This window comes from Balaenoptera acutorostrata, chromosome 19 (genome assembly GCF_949987535.1).
Source record: "Balaenoptera acutorostrata chromosome 19, mBalAcu1.1, whole genome shotgun sequence".
Lineage (NCBI taxonomy): Eukaryota > Metazoa > Chordata > Mammalia > Artiodactyla > Balaenopteridae > Balaenoptera > Balaenoptera acutorostrata.
The window spans coordinates 31,696,579-31,716,587 of NC_080082.1; the positions used below are offsets into that span (position 1 = coordinate 31,696,579).

Sequence of the window (20,009 nt, forward strand, 5' to 3'; positions counted from 1 at the left end):
TGTCAGTTGCTTTGTTTGCAAATATTTTCTCCCATTCTGAGGGTTGTCTTTTCATCTTGTTTACAGTTTCCTATGTTGTGCAAAACTTTTAAGTTTCAGTAGGTCCCATTTGTTTATTTTTGCTTTTATTTCCCTTTCTCTAGGACGTGGGTCAAAAGGGATCTTGCTGTGATTTATGTCATAGAGTGTTCTGCCTATGTTTTCCTCTAAGAGTTTGACAGTGTCTGGCCTTACATTTAGGTCTTTAATACATTTTGAGTTTATTTTTCTGTGTGGTGTTAGGGAGTGTCATAATGTCATTCTTTTACATGTAGGTGTCCAGTTTTCCCACTACCACTTATTGAAGAGGCTGTCTCTTCTCCATTGTATATTCTTGCCTCCTTTATCAAAGATAAGGTGACCATATGTGTGTGGGTTTATCTCTGGGCTTTCTCTCCTGTTCCACTGATCTGTATTTCTGTTTTTGTGCCAGTGCCATACTGTTTTGATTACTGTAGCTTTGTAGTATAGTCTGAAGTCAGGGAGCCTGATTCCTCCAACTCCGTTTTTCTTTCTCAAGATTGCTTTGGCTATTCGTGGTCTTTTTGTTTCCATACAAATTGTGAAATTTTTTGTTCTAGTTCTGTGAAAAATGCCAGTGGTAGTTTGATAGGGATTGCATTGACTCTGTAGATTGCTTTGGATAGTACAGTCATTTTCATAATGTTGATTCTTCCAATCCAAGAACTTGGTATATCTCTCCATCTATATGTATCATCTTTAATTTGTTTCATCACTCTTATAGTTGTCTGCATACAGGTTTTTTGTCTCCTTAGGTAGGTTTATTCCGAGGTATTTTATTCTTTTTGTTGCCATGGTAAATGGGAGTGTTTCCTTAATTTCTCTTTCCGATTTTTCATTAGTGTGTAGGAATGCAAGAGATTTCTGTGCATTAAATATTGTATCCTGCTACTTTACCAAATTCATTGATTAGCTCTAGTAGTTTTCTGGTAGCATCTTTAAGATTCTCTATGTATAGTTTCATATCATTTGCAAAGTGACAGTTTTACTTCTTCTTTTCCAATTTGGATTCCTCTTATTTCTTTTTCTTCTCTGATTGCTGTGGCTAAAACTTCCAAAACTATGTTGAATAAGTGGTGAGAGTGGGCAACCTTGTCTTGTTCCTGATCTTAGTGGAAATGGTTTCAGTTTTTCCCCATTCAGAAGGATGTTGGTTGTAGGTTTGTCACATATGGCCTTTATTATGTTGAGGTAAGTTCCCTCTATGCCTACTTTCTGGAGGCTTTTTATTTTTTTTCCACACACACACACTATTTTATTTTTACAAGAGATAAATAGACTGACACCAAGCATTGTACATGGATGACCACAACAAAAGCAACAATGATTGCAATTACCAAACATGAAACACACTCATACTATGTCATAATATTGACATTCAGTCCAGTAATCCTCCACTGTAACAGCTCCTTTACTTTGCAGTGAAAATTGATTTGTATATTCTTTGCCTCTGAGTCCTTGTGGGATTTTTTTTTTTAATTCAGACAGAAAGTCACAAAAATTATACTCATCCTCATCAGTTCACTCAGTTCCATGTAATTAATTTTTTTTTTCATCTTGATCTTTTGTTAGCACTTTTATGAGTTCATCAGTTTTTCATTAGAGTTCTGAAAATGCTTATTCATTCAGTTCAGCAGTACAGTCAGTTACCAGAAACCTGTGCTTGTCAGAGTCTTTTCCATGAATTTCTTGAAGATGAAACCCTTTTATAGAAACATATTTGCAAAATCATCAGAGTACACCCAGAACTGTCCGTAAATGACAAAAGACTTAAAAATGACCACGGTTAAAGATTTGATGAAAGTTCATAATAATGCAGTTGACAAGAAAATTAGTTATTTCTGAGATATACATTTTAAAGTAATAACTAGGATTATTACTTATAACATTATACGAGAACATATAAGATTTTTAGAAATTTCATGTGATGTCTGAAACATTTATATTAACATATTTCCATACGTATTTCCATACAAATACAAATATAAGATTCTTAGAAATTTCATGTAATGTCTGAAACATTTATATTAACATATTTCCATACAAATACAAATATAAGATTTTTAGAAATTTCATGTAATGTCTGAAACATTTATATTAACATATTTCCATACAAATAACCCAATGAAAGTTTAGTATTAGTTGTTTTGTTTGTTTTTTTATACTGCAGGTTCTTATTAGGCATCAATTTTATACACATCAGTGTATACAAGTCAATCCCAATCGCCCAAGCCAGCACACCACCATCCCCACCCCACCGCAGTTTTCCCCCCTTGGTGTCCATATGTCCATTCTCTACATCTGTGTCTCAACTTCTGCCCTGCAAACTGGCTCATCTGTACCATTTTTCTAGGTTCCACATACATGCATTAATATACGATATTTGTTTTTCTCTTTCTGACTTACTTCACTCTGTATGACAGTCTCTAGAGCCATCCACGTCTCAACAAATGGCTCAATTTCGTTCCTTTTTATGGCTGAGTAATATTCCATTGTATATATGTACCACCACTTCTTTATCCATTCGTCTGTCGATGGGCATTTAGGTTGCTTCCATGACCTGGCTATTGTAAATAGTGCTGCAATGAACATTCGGGTGCATGTGTCTTTTTGAATTACGGTTTTCTCTGGGTATATGCCCAGTAGTGGGATTGCTGGGTCATATGGTAATTCTATTTTTAGTTTTTTAAGGAACCTCCATATTGTTCTCCATAGTGGCTGTATCAATTTACATTCCCACCAACAGTGCAAGAGCTTTCCCTTTTCTCCACACCCTCTCCAGCATTTGTTGTTTGTAGATTTTCTGATGATGCCCATTCTAACAGGAGTGAGGTGATACCTCATTGTAGTTTTGATTTGCATTTCTCTAATAATTAGTGATGTTGAGCATCTTTTCATGTGCTTCGTGGCCGTCTGTATGTCTTCTTTGGAGAAATGTCTATTTAGGTCTTCTGCCCATTTTTGGATTGGGGTGTTTGTTTCTTTGATATTGAGCTGAACGAGCTGTTTATATATTTTGGAGATTCATCCTTTGTCCGTTGATTCATTTGCAAATATTTTCTCCCATTCTGAGGGTTGTCTTTTCGTCTTGTTTATGGTTTCCTTTGCTGTGCAAAAGCTTTGAAGTTTCATTAGGTCCCACTTGTTTATTTTTGTTTTTATTTCCATTACTCTAGGAGGTGGATCAAAAAAGATCTTGCTGTGATTTATGTCAAAGAGTGTTCTTCCTATGTTTTCCTCTAAGAGTTTTATAGTGTCCAGTCTTATATTTAGGTCTCTAATCCATTTTGAGTTTATTTTTGTGTATGGTGTTAGGGAGTATTCTAATTTCATTCTTTTACATGTGGCTGTCCAGTTTTCCCAGCACCACTTATTGAAGAGACTGTCTTTTCTCCATTGTATATCTTTGCCTCCTTTGTCATAGATTAGTTGACCATAGGTGCATGGGTTAATCTCTGGGCTTTCTATCTTGTTCCATTGATCTATGTTTCTGTTTTTGTGCCAGTACCATATTGTCTTGATTACTGTAGCTTTGTAGTATAGTCTGAAGTCAGGGAGTCTGATTCCTCCAGCTCCATTTTTTTGCCTCAAGACTGCTTTGGCTATTCGGGGTCTTTTGTGTCTCCATACAAATTTTAAAATGATTTGTTCTAGCTCCATAAAAAATGCCATTGGTAATTTGATAGGGATTGCATTGAATCTGTAGATTGCTTTGGGTAGTATAATCATTTTCACAATGTTGATTCTTCCAATCCAAGAACATGGTATATCTCTCCATCTGTTGGTATCATCTTTAATTTCTTTCATCAGTGTCTTATAGTTTTCTGCATACAGGTCTTTTGTCTCCCTAGGTAGGTTTATTCCTAGGTATTTTATTCTTTTTGTTGCAATGGTAAATGGGAGTGTTTCCATAATTTCTCTTTCAGATTTTTCATCATTAGTGTATAGGAATGCAAGAGATTTCTGTGCATTAATTTTGTATCCTGCAACTTTACCATATTCATTAATTGGCTCTAGCAGTTTTCTGGTGGCAGTTTTAGGATTCTCTATGTATAGTATCATGTCATCCGCAAACAGTGACAGTTTTACTTCTTCTTTTCCAATTTGTATTCCTTTTATTTCTTTTTCTTCTCTGATTGCCGTGGCTAGGACTTCCAGAACTATGTTGAATAATAGTGGTGAGAGTGGACATCCTTGTCTCGTTCCTGATCTTAGAGGAAATGCTTTCAGCTTTTCACCATTGAGAATGATGTTTGCTGTGGGTTTTTCATATATGGCCTTTATTATGTTGAGGTAGGTTCCCTCTATGCCCACTTTCTGGAGAGTTTTTATCATAAATGGGTGTTGAATTTTGTCAAAAGCTTTTTCTGCATCTATTGAGATGATCATATGGTTTTTATTCTTCAACTTGTTAATATGGTGTATCACATTGATTGGTTTGCGTATATTGAAGAATCCTTGCATCCCTGGGATAAATCCCACTTGATCATGGTGTATGATCCTTTTAATGTGTTGTTGGATTCTGTTTGCTAGTATTTTGTTGAGGATTTTTGCATCTATATTCATCAGTGATATTGGTCTGTAATTTTCTTTTTTTGTAGTGTCTTTGTCTGGTTTTGGTATCAGGGTGATGGTGGCCTCATAGAATGAATTGGGGAGTGTTCCTTCCTCTGCAATTTTTTGGAAGAGTTTGAGAAGGATGGGTGTTAGCTCTTCTCTAAATGTTTGATAGAATTCACCTGTGAAGCCATCTGGTCCTGGACTTCTGTTTGTTGGAAGATTTTTAATCACAGTTTCAATTTCATTACTTGTGATTGGTCTGTTCATATTTTCTGTTTCTTCCTGATTCAGTCTTGGAAGGTTATACCTTTCTAAGAATTTGTCCATTTCTTCCAGGTTGTTCATTTTATTGGCATAAAGTTGCCTGTAGTAGTCTCTTAGGATGTTTTGTATTTCTGCGGTGTCTGTTGTAACTTCTCCTTTTTCGCTTCTGATTTTATTGATTTGAGTCCTCTCCCTCTTTTTCTTGATGAGTCTGGCTAATGGCTTATCAATTTTATCTTCTCAAAGAACCAACTTTTAGTTTTATTGATCTTTGCTATTGTTTTCTTTGTTTCTATTTCATTTATTTCTGCTCTGATCTTTATGATTTCTTTCCTTCTGCTAACTTTGGGTTTTGTTTGTTCTTCTTTCTCTAGTTCCTTTAGGTGTAAGGTTAGATTGTTTACTTGAGATTTTTCTTGTTTCTTTAGGTAGGCTTGTATAGCTATAAACTTCCCTCTTAGAACTGCTTTTGCTGCATCCCATAGGTTTTGGGTCGTCGTGTTTTCATTGTCATTTGTCTCTAGGTATTTTTTGATTTCCTCTTTGATTTCTTCAGTGATCTCTTGGTTATTTAGTAACGTATTGTTTAGCCTCCATGTGTTTGTCTTTTTTACGTTTTTTTCCCTGTAATTCATTTCTAATCTCATAGCATTGTGGTCAGAAAAGATGCTGGATATGATTTCAATTTTCTTAAATTTACTGAGGGTTGATTTGTGACCCAAGATGTGATCTATCCTGGAGAATGTTCTGTGCGCACTTGAGAAGAACGTGTAATCTGCTGTTTTTGGATGGAATGTCCTATATATATCAATTAAATCTATCTGGTCTATTGTGTCATTTAAAGCTTCTGTTTCCTTATTTATTTTCATTTTGGATGATCTGTCCATTGGTGTAAGTGAGGTGTTAAAGTCCCCCACTATTATTGTGTTACTGTTGATTTCCTATTTTATAGATGTTAGCAGTTGCCTTATGTATTGAGGTGCTCCTATATTGGGTGCATATATATTTATAATTGTTATATCTTCTTCTTGGATTGATCCCTGGATCATTATGTAGTGTCCTTCCTTGTCTCTTGCAACATTCTTTATTTTAAAGTCTATTTTATCTGATATGAGTATAGCTACTCCAGCTTTCTTTTGATTTTCATTTGCATGGAATATCTTTTTCCATCCCCTCACTTTCAGTCTGTATGTGTCCCTAGGTCTAAAGTGGGTCTCTTGTAGACAGCATATATATGGGTCTTGTTTTTGTATCCATTCAGCCAGTCTATGTCTTTTGGTTGGGGCATTTAATCCATTTACATTTAAGGTAATTATCGATATATATGTTCCTATGACCATTTTCTTAATTGTTTTGGGTTTGTTTTTGTAGGTCCTTTTCTTCTCTTGTGTTTCCCACTTAGAGAAGTTCCTTTAGCATTTGTTGTAGAGCTGGTTTGGTGGTGCTGAATTCTCTTAGCTTTTGCTTGTCTGTAAAGCTTTTGATTTCTCCATCAAATCTAAATGAGATCCTTGCCGGGTAGAGTAATCTTGGTTGTAGGTTCTTCCCTTTCATCACTTTAAGTATATCATGCCACTCCCTTCTGGCTTGCAGAGTTTCTGCTGAGAAATCAGCTGTTAACCTTATGGGAGTTCCCTTGTATGTTATTTGTCGTTTTTCCCTTGCTGCTTTCAATAATTTTTCTTTGTCTTTAATTTTTGCCACTTTGATTACTATGTGTCTCGGCGTGTTTCTCCTCGGGTTTATTCTGTATGGGACTCTCTGCACTTCCTGGACTTGGGTGGCTATTTCCTTTCCCATGTTAGGGAAGTTTTTGACTATAATCTCTTCAAATATTTTCTCTGGTCCTTTCTCTCTCTCTTCTCCTTCTGGGACCCCTATAATGCGAATGTTGTTGCGTTTAATGTTGTCCCAGAGGTCTCTTAGGCTGTCTTCATTTCTTTTCATTCTTTTTTCTTTAGTCTGTTCCACAGCAGTGAATTCCACCATTCTGTCTTCCAGGTCACTTATCCGTTCTTCTGCCTCAGTTATTCTGCTACTGATTCCTTCTAGTGTAGTTTTCATTTCAGTTATTGTATTGGTCATCTCTGTTTGTTTGTTCTTTAATTCTTCTAGGTCTTTGTTAATCATTTCTTGCATCTTCTCAATCTTTGCCTCCACTCTTATTCCGAGGTCCTGGATCATCTTCACTATCATTATTCTGAATTCTTTTTCTGGAAGGTTGCCTATCTCCACTTCATTTAGTTGTTTTTCTGGGGTTTTTTCTTGTTCCTTCATCTGGTACATAGCCCTCTGCCTTTTCATCTTCTCTATCTTTCTGTAACTGTGGTTTTTGGTCCACAGGCTGCAGGATTGTAGTTTTTCTTGCTTCTGTTGTCTGCCCTCTGGTGGTTGAGGCTATCTAAGAGGCTTGATGGGAGGCTCTGGTGGTGGGTAGAGCTGACTGTTGCTGTGGCGGTCAGAGCTCAGTAAAACCTTAAGGTCAGAGCTCAGTAAAACCTTAATCCACTTGACTGTTGATGGGTGGGGCTGGGTTCCCTCCCTGTTGGTTGTTTTGCCTGGGGCAACCCAACACTGGAGCCTACCCGTGCTCTTTGGTGGGGTTAATGGCAGACTCTGGGAGGGCTCACGCCAAGGAGAACTTCCCAGAACCTCTGCTGACAGTGTCCTTATCCCCACGGTGAAACAGAGCCACCACTCGCCTCTGCAGGAGACCCCCTAACACCAGCAGGTAGGTCTGGTTCAGTCTCCCCCAGGGTCACTTCTGGAGGCTTTTTATCATAAATGGGTGTTGAATTTTGTTGAAAGCTTTTTCTGCATCTATTGAGATGATCATATGGTTTTTCTCCTTCAATATGTTAATATGGTTTATCCCGTTGATTGATTTGCGTATATTGAAGAATCCTTCCATTCCTTGGATAAACCCCACTTGATCAGGGTGTATGATCTTTTTAATGTGCTGCTGGATTCTGTTTGCTAGTATTGTTTTGAGATTTTGGCATCTATGTTCATCAGTGATATTGGCCTGTAGTTTTCTTTCTTTGTGATACCACCTTGTGGTATCAGGGTGATGGTGGCCTCGTAGAATGAGTTTGGGAGTGTTCCTCCCTCTGCTATATTTTTGAAGAGTTTGAGAAGGATAGGTTTTAGCTCTTCTCTAAATGTATGATAGAATTCGCCTGTGAAGCCACCAGGTCCTGGGCGTTTGTTTGTTGGAAGATTTTTTTTATTTATTTATTTATTTATTTATTTATTTATGACTGTGTTGGGTCTCTTAGTTTTCGTGTGAGGGCTTTCTCTAGTTGCGGCAAGTGGGGGCCACTCTTCATCGCGGTGCGGGGGCCGCTATTCATCGCGGTGCGCGGGCCTTTTCACTATCGCGGCCCCTCCCGTTGCGGGGCACAGGCTCCAGACGCGCAGGCTCAGTAGTTGTGGCTCACGGGCCCAGTTGCTCCGTGGCATGTGGGATCTTCCCGGACCAGGGCTCGAACCCGTGTCCCCTGCATTGGCAGGCAGATTCTCAGCCACTGCGCCACCAGGGAAGCCCTGTTGGAAGATTTTTTTTTTTTTTTTTTTTTTAAAGAAAACTTTTTTTTTTTTTTTAATTTTATTTATTTATTTATTTATTTATTTATTTTTGGCTGTGCTGGGTCTTCGGTTCGTGCGAGGGCTTTCTCTAGTTGCGGCAAGTGGGGGCCACTCTTCATCGCGGTGCGGGGACCGCTCTTCATCGCGGTGCGCGGGCCTTTCACTATCGCGGCCCCTCCCGTTGCGGGGCACAGGCTCCAGACGCGCAGGCTCAGCAGCTGTGGCTCACGGGCCCAGCTGCTCCGTGGCATGTGGGATCTTCCCAGACCAGGGCTCGAACCCGTGTCTCCTGCATTAGCAGGCAGATTCTCAACCACTGCGCCACCAGGGAAGCCCCCTGTTGGAAGATTTTTAATCACAGTTTCAATTTCAGTGTTTGTGATTGGTCTGTTTATATTTTCTATTTCTTCCTGGTTCAATCTCAGAAGGTTGTGCTTTTCTAAGAATTTGTCCATTTCTTCCAGGTTGTCCATTTTATTGGCATATAGTTGCTTGTAGTAATCTCTCATGATCCTTTATATTTCTGCAGTGTCAGTTGTTAGGTCTCCGTTTTCATTTCTAATTCTATTGAGTCTTCTCCCTTTTTTTCTTGATGATTCTGTCTAATGGTTTATCAAATTTTGTTTATCTTCTCAAAGAAATAGCTTTTACTTTTATTAATCTTTGCTATTGTTTCCTTAACTTCTTTGTTTTGCTAAAGATTTTTTTAAATTAATTAATTGATTTTTAAATTTTTAAAAATTTTTTGGCTGTGTTGGGTCTTCGTTTCTGTGCGAGGGCTTTCTCTAGTTGCGGCAAGTGGGGGCCACTCTTCATCGCGATGCACGGGCCTCTATTGCGGCCTCTCTTGTTGCGGAGCACAGGCTCCAGATGTGCAGGCTCAGTAGTTGTGGCTCACGGGCCTAGTTGCTCCGCGGCATGTGGGATCTCCCCAGACCAGGGCTCGATCCCGTGTCCCCTGCATTGGCAGGAAGATTCTCAACCACTGTGCCACCAGGGAAGCCCTCCTTCACTTCTTTTTCATTTATTTTTGATATGATCTTTATGATTTCTTTCCTTCTGCAAACTTTGGGGTTTTTGTTCTTGTTTCTGTAATTGCTTTAGGTGTAAGGTTTGGTTGTTTATTTGAGATGTTTCTTGTTTCTTGACATAGGATTGTATTGTTATAAATTTCCCTCTTAGAACTGCTTTTGCTGCATCCCATAGGTTTTGGGTTGTCATTTTTTCATTGTCATTTGTTTCTAGGTATTTTTTAATTTCCTCTTTGATTTCTTCAATGATCTCTTGGTTATTTAGTATCATACAGTTTAGCCTCCATGTGTTTGTATTTTTTACAGATTTTTTTCCTGTAATCAATATCAAGTCTTACAGAGTTGTGGTTGGAAAAGATACTTGATACGATTTCAATTTTCTTAAATTTACCAAGGCTTGATTTGTGACCCAAGATATGGTCTATCCTAGAGAATGTTCCATGAGTACTTAAGAAGAAAGTGTATTCTGTTGTTTTTGCATGGAAGGTCCTATAAATATCAATTAAGTCCATCTTGTTTGATGTGTCATTTAAAGCTTGTGTTTCCTTTTTATTTTCATTTTGGATGATCTGTCCATTGGTGAAAGTGGGCTGTTGAAGTCCCCTACTATTATTGTGTTACTGTCGATTCCCCCTTTTATGGTGGTTAGCATTTGCCTTGTGTATTGAGGTGCTTCTATGTTGGGTGTATAAATATTTACAACTGTTGTATCTTCTTCTTGGATTGATCCCTTGATCTTTATGTAGTGTCCTTCTTTGTCTCTTGTACTAGTCTTTATTTTAAAGTCTACTTTGTCTGATATGAGAATTGCTACTCCAGCTTTCTTTTGATTTTCATTTGCATGGAATATCTTTTTCCATCCCCTCACTTTCAGTCTGTATGTGTCCCTAGGTCTGAAGTGGGTCTCTTGTAGACAGCATATATACGGGTCTTGTGTTTGTATTCATTCAGCCAGTCTATGTCTTTTGGTTGGAACATTTAATCCATTTACATTTAAGGAAACTATCGATATATATGTTCCTATTACCATTTTCTTAGTTGTTTGGGTTCGTTATTGTAGGTCTTTTCCTTCTCTTGTGTTTCCGGCCTAGAGAAGTTCCTTTAGCATTTGTTGTAAAGCTGGTTTGGTGATGCTGAATTCTCTTAGCTTTTGCTTGTCTGTAAATGTTTTAATTTCTCCGTCAAATCTGAATGAGATCCTTGCTGGGTAGAGTAATTTTGGTTGCAGGTTTTTCCCTTTCATCACTTTAAATATGTCCTGACATACCCTTCTTGCTCGCAGAGTTTCTGCTGAGAAATCAGCTGTTAACCTTATGGGGATTCCCTTTTATGTTATTTGTTGCTTTTCACTTGCTGCCTTTAATATTTTTTTCTTTGTATTTAATTTTTGATAGTTTGATTAATATGTGTCTTGGTGGGTTTCTCCTTGGATTTATCCTGTATGGGACTATGTGCTTCCTGGACCTGTTTGACTATATCCTTTCCCATATTAGGGAAGCTTTCAAGTATAATCTCTTCAAATTTTTTCTCAGTCCCTTTCTTTTTCTCTTCTTCTTCTGGGACCCCTATAGTTCCAATGTTGGTACATTTAATGTTGTCCCAGAGGTCTCTGAGACTGTCCTCAATTCTTTTCATTCTTTATTCTTTATTCTACTCTGTGGTAGTTATTTCCACTATTTTATCTTCCAGGTCACTTATCCGTTCTTTTGACTCATTTTTTCTGCTACTGATTCCTTCTAGATAATTTTAAATTTCATTTATTGTGTTGTTCATCATTGTTCGTTTGCTCTTTAGTTCCTCTAGGTCCTTGTTAAACGTTTCTTGTATTTTCTCCATTCTATTTCTAAGACTTTGGATCATCTTTACTATCATTACTCTGAATTCTTTTTCAGGTAGACTGCCTATTTCCTCTTCATTTGTTTGGTCTGGTGGGTTCTTACTTTGCTCCTTCACGTGCTGTTTATTTCTCTGTCTTCTCATGTTGCTTAACTTACCGTGTTTGGGGTCTCCTTTTTGCAGGCTGCAGGTTCACAGTTCCCATTGTTTTTGTTGTCTGCCCCCAGTGAGTAAGGTTTGTTCAGTGGGTTGTGTAGGCTTCCTGGTGGAGGGGACTGGTGCCTGTGTTCTGGTGCATGAGGCTGGATCTTGTCTTTCTGGTGGGCAGGACCGCGACCGGTGGTGTGTTTTGGGGTGTCTGTGAACTTATTATGATTTTAGGCAGCCTCTCTGCTAATGGGTGGGGTTGTTTTCCTGTCTTGCTAGTTGTTTGGCATGGGGTGTCCAGCACTTTACCTTGCTGGTCGTTGAGTGAAGCTGGGTCTTAGCATTTAGATGCAGATCTCTGGGAGAGCTTTTGCCATTTGATATTACATGGGGCTGGGAGGTCTCTGGTGGACCAATGTCCTGAACTCGGCTCTCCCACCTACGAGCCTCAGGCCTGACACCCAGCGGGAGCACCAAGACCCTGACACCCAGCTGGAGCACCAAGACCCTGTCAGCCACATGGCTCTTACATGAGTCCTTGGCACACAGAAAGCACTTGATAACTGTGAACTAATATTGCTCTAACTATAATTACAGGGACAAGCTGGGGGAGCGATTCATCTTCCTGCTAGTGTTGGATGGTCTCCTGCAGAGGTGGAGGCTGGCTGTGGTTCACCGTGGGGACAAAGACACTGGCAGCAGGAGTTCTGCGAAGTACTCATTGGCATAAGCTCTCCCAGAGTCCGCCATTAGTCCCACCAAAGAGCTCAACCTCACGGTTTAAATATGCCATATGCATGTTAAGTGTTCCTTAACTGCTAGGGAAAGGAATACAATAAGGTGCATGTACTCCTATTGTTGATTTCTGCTTTTAGAGATTCAGTTCATGTGCTATCTTTTGCATAAAGCCTCTAACTTCCCCAGGCTAGATCATCCATTCAAAATAGATTTTAAATCTATTTTGATTTAAATATTCATTTTGATTTAAATAGTCACAGTATTCACAATGTGCCAACAATGGCAATAATAAGACAGACATATCCTTGCCCTTTTGAAGAGGTATCTGCAAAACCTCTTCAATACCTGTGATGAGTGCTGTGACAGGGCACTCTGGGTATGTGCTTTACCCAGACATGAAAGGACAGGGAGGCTGAGTTGATGTTGGCTGAGCAGTAAGAGAGGGAAAATGAAACAAAACGGGAAAGAGAATGTTCCTACAAGAATGCAAAGGCCTGGAGGCATCAGTAACCATGGCATATTTGACAAATGCAGATCTAAAGTTCAGAAGAGAGATGTGGGCTAGAATTAGGTTCGGAAGTCATCAGTATGGAAATATAAGTTGATGCTGCAGAAAAGATGTGAACACCCAAGAGTAAGTGACGAGAGGGCCTATGTGAACACATTTAAGAGACAGGTGGAAGAGAAGCCTGTAAATGAAAAGTGGCAAGCAGAATGCTAAAAAGAAAATCTACAGGAGAATGGTATCACAGACACATTTTAATAATATGGAAGTGGTCAATAAAGGTAAATAAGATAAACACTATGATATATTCATCAAATTTAGCAGTGAGAATGTGGGTGAAGAACTTCTTAAAGTAGGTGGTGGAGTGAGGGGGTAGCAGCTGAATTGTAGTGGAATGTACAGTCAATGGGAGAAAAGAAAAAGAGGACAGCAAATACAGATACTTCTTTAAAAAAAGTTTGGCTGTGAAACCAAGGAGAGTAATAATATGGTAGTCTGAGAAGAACTGGGTGCGAAAGTGGTGTGTGTGTGTGTGTGTGTGTGTGTGCATGCGCATGTGTGTGTGTGTGTTGAGAGAGATGTAAATATTTTAAAATCCAAATGAGAAGCCAGAAAGGGAAAGAATAATGAAAGAGGATAATTCATAGATCACAGTTCCTGGGAAATCACAAGGCGATTGAATGCAGTCAGACCAAGGAAAAAGAGGAGCCAATTAGTCACCAAATATTTACTGGGTGTTACTATTTCCCAGATTCTAGGGGCTGGGAACACAGTGATCAATAAGACAGATAGCATACTTCACCTTCAACCAGCTTAAATTGTAATGATAGGGGAAATACAATTTAAAAATAAATATGATTTTTAATACTAGTAGGCAACATGAATGAGATAAAATAAGGTTAAGTAATAGTGAGTGACTGGTGGGCTGCTTTAGCTAGGGTGGGCAGGGAAGGCCTATCTGAAGAGGTGAAACTTAAGCTGAGACCTGCATGATATGAAGGGGTAGTTCTGTGGAAGATTAGGGGAAAGAATATTTGTACTACGGGGAACAGCACAGAATGAGCCTGACATGTTGGAGGAACATTGTGGATGAGGAACAGAATGGAGGAAGAGGTCCCAGAGTTATGTAGGGCACTGTAGGATTGGGCTTTATTCTAAGAGAAATGAGAAGCAACTGGAAGGTTTTAAGAAGTGCCTTGGGGCTTCCCTGGTGGCGCAGTGGTTGAGAATCTGCCTGCCAATGCAGGGGACACAGGTTCGAGCCCTGGTCTGGGAAGATCCCACATGCTGCGGAGCAACTGGGTCCATGAGCCACAATTACTGAGCCTGCGCGTCTGGAGCCTGTGCTCCGCAACAAGAGAGGCTGCGATAGTGAGAGGCCCGTGCACTGCGATGAAGAGTGGCCCCCGCTTGCCACAACTACAGAAAGCCCTCGCAGAGAAACGAAGACCCAACACAGCCATAAATAAAATAAATAAAAAAAAAAAAAAGAAGAAGTGCCTTGGCCTGATTTTTGCTTTAGAAAGATCACTCTGGCTGCTGTGTGAAGGTCCGACTGTAGAGAGGCAAAATAAAAGGCAAAGATGGGAATTCCCTGGTGGTCCAGTAGTGGTTAGGAGTCTGTTCTTCCACCGCAGGGGGCCCAGGTTCGATCCCTCATCTGGGAACTAAGATCTTGTATGCTGTGTGGTGCAGCCAAAAGAATACCCAACAACTCTTGAAAAAGAAGAGGCAAACAGACTCACTTAGGAGGCCACTGAAAAAGTCTAAACACGAGATAATGGTGGCTTGGACCAGGGAGTTAGCAGAGGAGAGAGTGAAAAGTGCTCAGGTTTGGCATATACTTTGTCAAGCTAGCAAGTCTTCCTGTAGGGTTTGAGGGGAAGAGAAGAATCAAGAATGATACCAGAGCAACTGGGTGGTACATTTAGTAGGATGGAGAAGGCTTGTATGTGGGAAGGTGGGGAGGAAAGAATAGGAGACAGATTTGGGAGATACACAGGAAGTTTGAGCTGTTAATTAGATTTTTCAAGTGGAAATGTTTAGAGGCAGCTAACTCAGAGCTTAGAGCTGAGGGGAAACGTTTGGGATGAATATGTAAATCTGACTGTCATCTGTGTATAGATCATATTTAATATGATGAGGGTGCATGAGTTTACTGAAAGGGAAAGTACAGATAAGAAAGGAAGCTGAGGACACACCTCTTGGTCAATCCAACATCTAGAGATCTATTAGAGGAATAAGAGCTAGCAAAGGAAAATGGAAAGGAAAGACCAATGTGGAAAAAAGGGACAACCAGGTGGGTGTAGCAGCAAGGATGCCTACCGAAGACATCACTTCAAGAAGGGAGAAGTAGAATAAGTTTAGAGACTGATCACATGGTAGGTTATTAGTGGTCTGATTAAAAATCATTTCAGCGGGAGAGTGGAGATGAAAGATTAATTGGAATAGACTGAAGAGAAGATGCAAGGTAAAGAAGTAGAGACTGTCAACACAGACAACTCTTTATTTTCATGAAGGGGAGCAGAGAAATGGAGTAGTAGGACGTATGTACGATACATGATATTAAGGAATGTATATATGCCAAGAGAATGATTCAGTAAAGAGGGGGGAAATGATTTGGCAAAGACAGGCGATTACAGGCGTAAAATCCTTAAAAGGTAAGAAACAAGTTCCAAGCATAAGGGTTGCTCTTAGGAGGAGGATTTCTACTGCATCCCAAGGGAAGGAATAAATAGGGGGACACATATGACAAGTAGAACTGAAGGTAGCTCTTGTCTGATTGTTTCTGTTTTCTCTGTGAAATATATAGCAAAGTCATTATTGGAGGGTGATGCTGGTGGGACAGGAAGATGGCTTGAGGAGAGAGGTGTGGAATGGTCCTCTTTAAGAGTAGGTAAGTGAACTTCCTAGTCATGGTGGTTAAACAGCTTACTTGTGTTTAATTTCGCTTGAGATCAATGCTCATAAATTTGAAGTTAGTTATTCGGCAGGGTTTGTGTGATTTTCTCCAGCCATGTTCAACTGCTTAGGTATAGGCAAGGGGTAAAACGATTTTTCGGTTTAACATGAGTTGGGGTTGTGCCACGAATGTAGAACAGAGGGGAAAGCAGGCAAAGAATCTCAGTTAGTGAGTACAGTGCTGGACTAAAGAATGCAGGTTTATAATAGGAAAGTGGGGCATGAAGGTGGAGATGGATAACATGGGGGACATCGTGATGAAATTAGAGAATTAGAGTGAAAAGTACCCAAGTTAAGTGAGTCTGAAGGAAATAAGTGACAGCTGAAATGCAGATTGAAGAGGTAATGCTGTTACTGGTGATAGTAAGATTAAGTATATGATTGTGTGTGTGTGTGGCTGTGGTGGAGAGGAAAGAAGACGATTGTAGATAAAGGTCAAGGAACTGAGAGACTAAGGTGCTGGATGGATCATATGAGAACGTAAAAGTCAGTCACTGCAGTAAGAGGGAGGAAGGTTAAGTTTTAGATTTGGTAGCAGGAAGCTATTACTAATGCTGATGTTATTATTCTTATGATAACTTTCAGTGACAGAGCCAATGATGAGATTAATAGACAAAAGGCAACAAAATGGCAAGGGTTACTCTAAGTTTGGTAGATTTTTCTTCCTGTGAATTTCACTGAAGATTCACTTAATATACAATTTTCCGGTCATTTAACTTTTGCCTCATTATGTTGCTGAAAAATAAACATGCTATTTAATTTACCTTGCATCAACTCCGTCAAACACTTTCTGACACTCATTTCCAATGACTTCTTGCTTTAGATAATACAGCATTCTTACACGAAGTAAGACTCTAAAAATGAGGCGGAAAAAAAAAATCAAAAGACACAAAGACATTAATCATTAAAGAAAATTCACCCATGGGGTTAAAATTAGAAAAGAATTTGTATAAAAATTTTTATAATGAAATAATAATAATAACTTCTGATTAAATAAACCTCATTACTATCATATATATAAAATAGGTTTCTTCAAAATCTTTACAATCATCATTATTTAATATCCAAGTAAGATATAATGAGATCACTTGGAGGCCAGTGTTTTTTCTCTCTCTGCTGATGAAAAGTGACACAAGAGGTACCATATTGCTGAAGGATACCCTGGTAAGAATAAGATTAGGATTGGTCCTAGACCACACTGTCTCTGTACTCAAAATCAGCATGCTTTAAGATTGTTAATAAATTCAGAAGTAAACTTTTAATGGGTTGTGTTAAAAATACCCTACTACCTACTTATTACAGTGGTGTTTTATATGTTTTTTGTAGCCTTCATCCTGAAGTAGCTGCTCAGGATTGTATTTTCGAAGCCATTCTGCTTTTTGTATATCAAATGAGCTTGTTTGAGTCTTTACTTTCTTCCCTTTTCGACCTCTGGGTACAGGGGCTGACAGGCCTGTTAAAATGAGAAGGACAAATGAAATCAGGGATAATTTGTATAAAGACGTTCAATTTGAAACATTTTTTCAATGGAAGAAATTTCTGGAGACTTTCAGAGGTCTGTGTAGGCTATACAGAGATCTTTGAAATATTAATGGTAACAATATAAACTCAATCACAAGATAAGTCCACGTGACACCACACACATATTAACACAATTTCCGCCAACCACCCAATTTCATAACTCTAATTAATCATTCTGATTACCTCTATGTTGCAAAACATTTTTTTCCAAATGTAAAAACTGAAAGATCAAACCTTTCCCTCTGCTTTACTTTTTGCTTCCTTAGTTACAAAAACACAAGTTGTGGCCTCTTGATTTTCAAAACTGATTGTTACTAATAACATGGATTAGGTTTTGTGGGGTTCCTGTTTAAGAGAGCTAAATTCATTTGATTTCTCTGACATTTTTGTTGTGAAATATGTCAAAAATAAAAAACAGATTCCCACTCTTAACATATTCCATATTTGGTCAGTTTTTTATTAAAGGAAATAATACATAAAGTCCAATTCACTCCTTCCTTCCCAGAGACAGTCACTACCCTGAATTTGATTTTCATTTCATACACGTTTATACTTGTGTGTTGGAGAAATATTCAGTATTTAAGCTTTCATTACATTATACATGCAATTCTGTAACTTATTTATTATTTTTAATTTTTTTCTGAGATTTATAAATACTTGCTGATTCATGGAGGCTCTAATTCATCCATTTTAACTGCTGTGTAAAAATCTATTCTATGACTATATCACCTGCTTAGTATTCTTCAACGATGCTGGAGTTGTTTCACTTAAAAGTTTTCACAATTACAAATAATACAGTTGTGATTCTTCCTTTCAATTCTTGTCTCATATCTTTTCCCTGCCATATTCTACCAGCCAGGAGTTTCATCACAATGGTAAATAGAAGCACTATGTAGGTTTGTCCCATTTTTCCTTAGGATTCTGGTGGTTTTGGCCTTTATATTTTGATACTATTTTGTTCAGTGCATACAAGTTCATATTTGTTATATCTTCTTTTATGGATTAGTCTTTTTTATTATGTAGTATCCCTTTTTAATCTTAATTAATGCTTCCATCTTAAATTGCATTTTGGTCTATGTTAATAATGCTCTGTATTCTAGTCCTCCTGACCCTTGTTGGTTTGGAAACTAAACAGTGCATATTTAAAAATACACATATTGAAATTTTCCTAATAAAATATGGAGATGTTTTATATTTTTAAATTTCTCCCTACCATAATTTCCTCAGATTCATCATTTAATCCTATTTACTTTTTCATGTAACTGCATGTTAATTTTTACATGTTAATTTGTAATTTTTAAGAGGTCTGTGCCTTGAATGTTTCTACAGTACTTCAGTCTTTTTTCAAAATCATAGTATATCTGAAGTATCTTTGCAGATATTAATGATATTTTTTAAAAAGTTGTCTTCTCCTTTCATAGTCTTTGTTTCCTACAAGTTCATTTTAGTGGTTTGTTTTTAGTCTCTCTCTCATGTTGGAGACATTCCTCAGATGCCTGATACCCTTGGTTATTTGCTCATATTTAAGAATGACAGAAAAGTTGATAGGCAGGCTGAATGAGTGGAGCTGACTGTTGACTCTTTGAAGGGTAATCCGGCTGGCTTTTTCCTGTCATTATCTTTAGGTTTTGGCCTGGTCAGATTCACCAAGGACGATTCCTTAGTTTTCTTGAGTATGACACTGTCCAGTATACATATTCATTTAACAGCCATTTAGTAGCTCCATGTTGCAAATACCAATGAAATGCAGACATTCTCTATTTTATCTTCTCCAGAGAATAAACATTCAGTCGGTCTTCACCATGGCTACATGGAGTTGAAAAGAGTATTTAGGTATCTGATCCCCCTTAAACAACTTTTAATCAAAGCCCCTGTCCTTTATATCCACTTTCAGAGGTCACAGATGTCACAAACTCCTGAAACTTTTAGATAATCTATGAAGCAAATCAGTTGGTTGTTGCCCTTTCCTACTGTTGACCTAAGATTCAGCTCTCTCTGGTTGTTTAAGTTAGTCATCACTAATCTAATACTTCTAGGTTCCAAAATTCCTTTTCCATTCTCTCTACTTTTAAGGGTTTATCCTTATTTATTTTTAAATTATGGAATTAAGCATACACAAAAATAGATGGAATAATATGATGGATCACCAGATCCTATCATCCAACTTCATTAATTATCAATTCATAGCCAATTTGGCTTCATCTATATCCTGTTTGTTCCCCAACCTCCAACACTATTTTGAAATAAATCGAAGACAACTACCACTTCATTAATAAGTGTCTGAGTATCTTTTAACATACGTAAAATATAAGGCTTCCTTAAAAGCAAAACAAAAAACGACAGTACCATCATCAGCCCTAAGAAATGCAGTAACACTTACTTAATATTTAGTATTCAAATTTACAATTACCTAATAAAGATAATAGACAAATTTCTCCTGGGCTGTTTGTTTCAATCAGGATCCAAATAAGGCCCACACACTGCAACTGGCTGAGGACTCATAAACCTCTTTCAGGTTATAGCAGGGTTTTCAATCTTGGCACTATTGCTATTTTGAGCTACACAGTTTTTCACTGTAGGGGCAGTCTGTGCTCTTGTGGCCTCTACAAACTAGATGCCATTAACATGCTCAAACCTGTGACAACCCAGGGTGGGAGCAAGATTGGGACACAAGATCATGTCTGGTTGTGAACCAATGGTTTATAGATACCCTCCCCATTTCCTCCCCTTCCACTATTTATTTGTTAAAGAAACTAAAATTTATACCTGTACAATTTATAAAGCTTAATACCTTGAAT

General features: G+C 38.3%; 1 protein-coding gene across 15 annotated transcripts in view; it reads right to left on the reverse strand.

Annotated features, from left to right (window-relative positions):
- CHD9 (chromodomain helicase DNA binding protein 9) overlaps positions 1-20,009 on the reverse strand; it is a 253,907-nt gene that overhangs the window by 37,924 nt on the left and 195,974 nt on the right. For all 15 annotated transcript variants that reach the window (XM_057534848.1, XM_057534845.1, XM_057534851.1 and 12 more), the window contains 2 exons: positions 16,984-17,143; positions 16,455-16,544 (listed from right to left, as the gene is read on the reverse strand). In XM_057534848.1, coding sequence (XP_057390831.1) covers positions 16,455-16,544; positions 16,984-17,143 — 250 coding nt within the window. The remainder of the gene's footprint in view (positions 1-16,454; positions 16,545-16,983; positions 17,144-20,009) is intronic.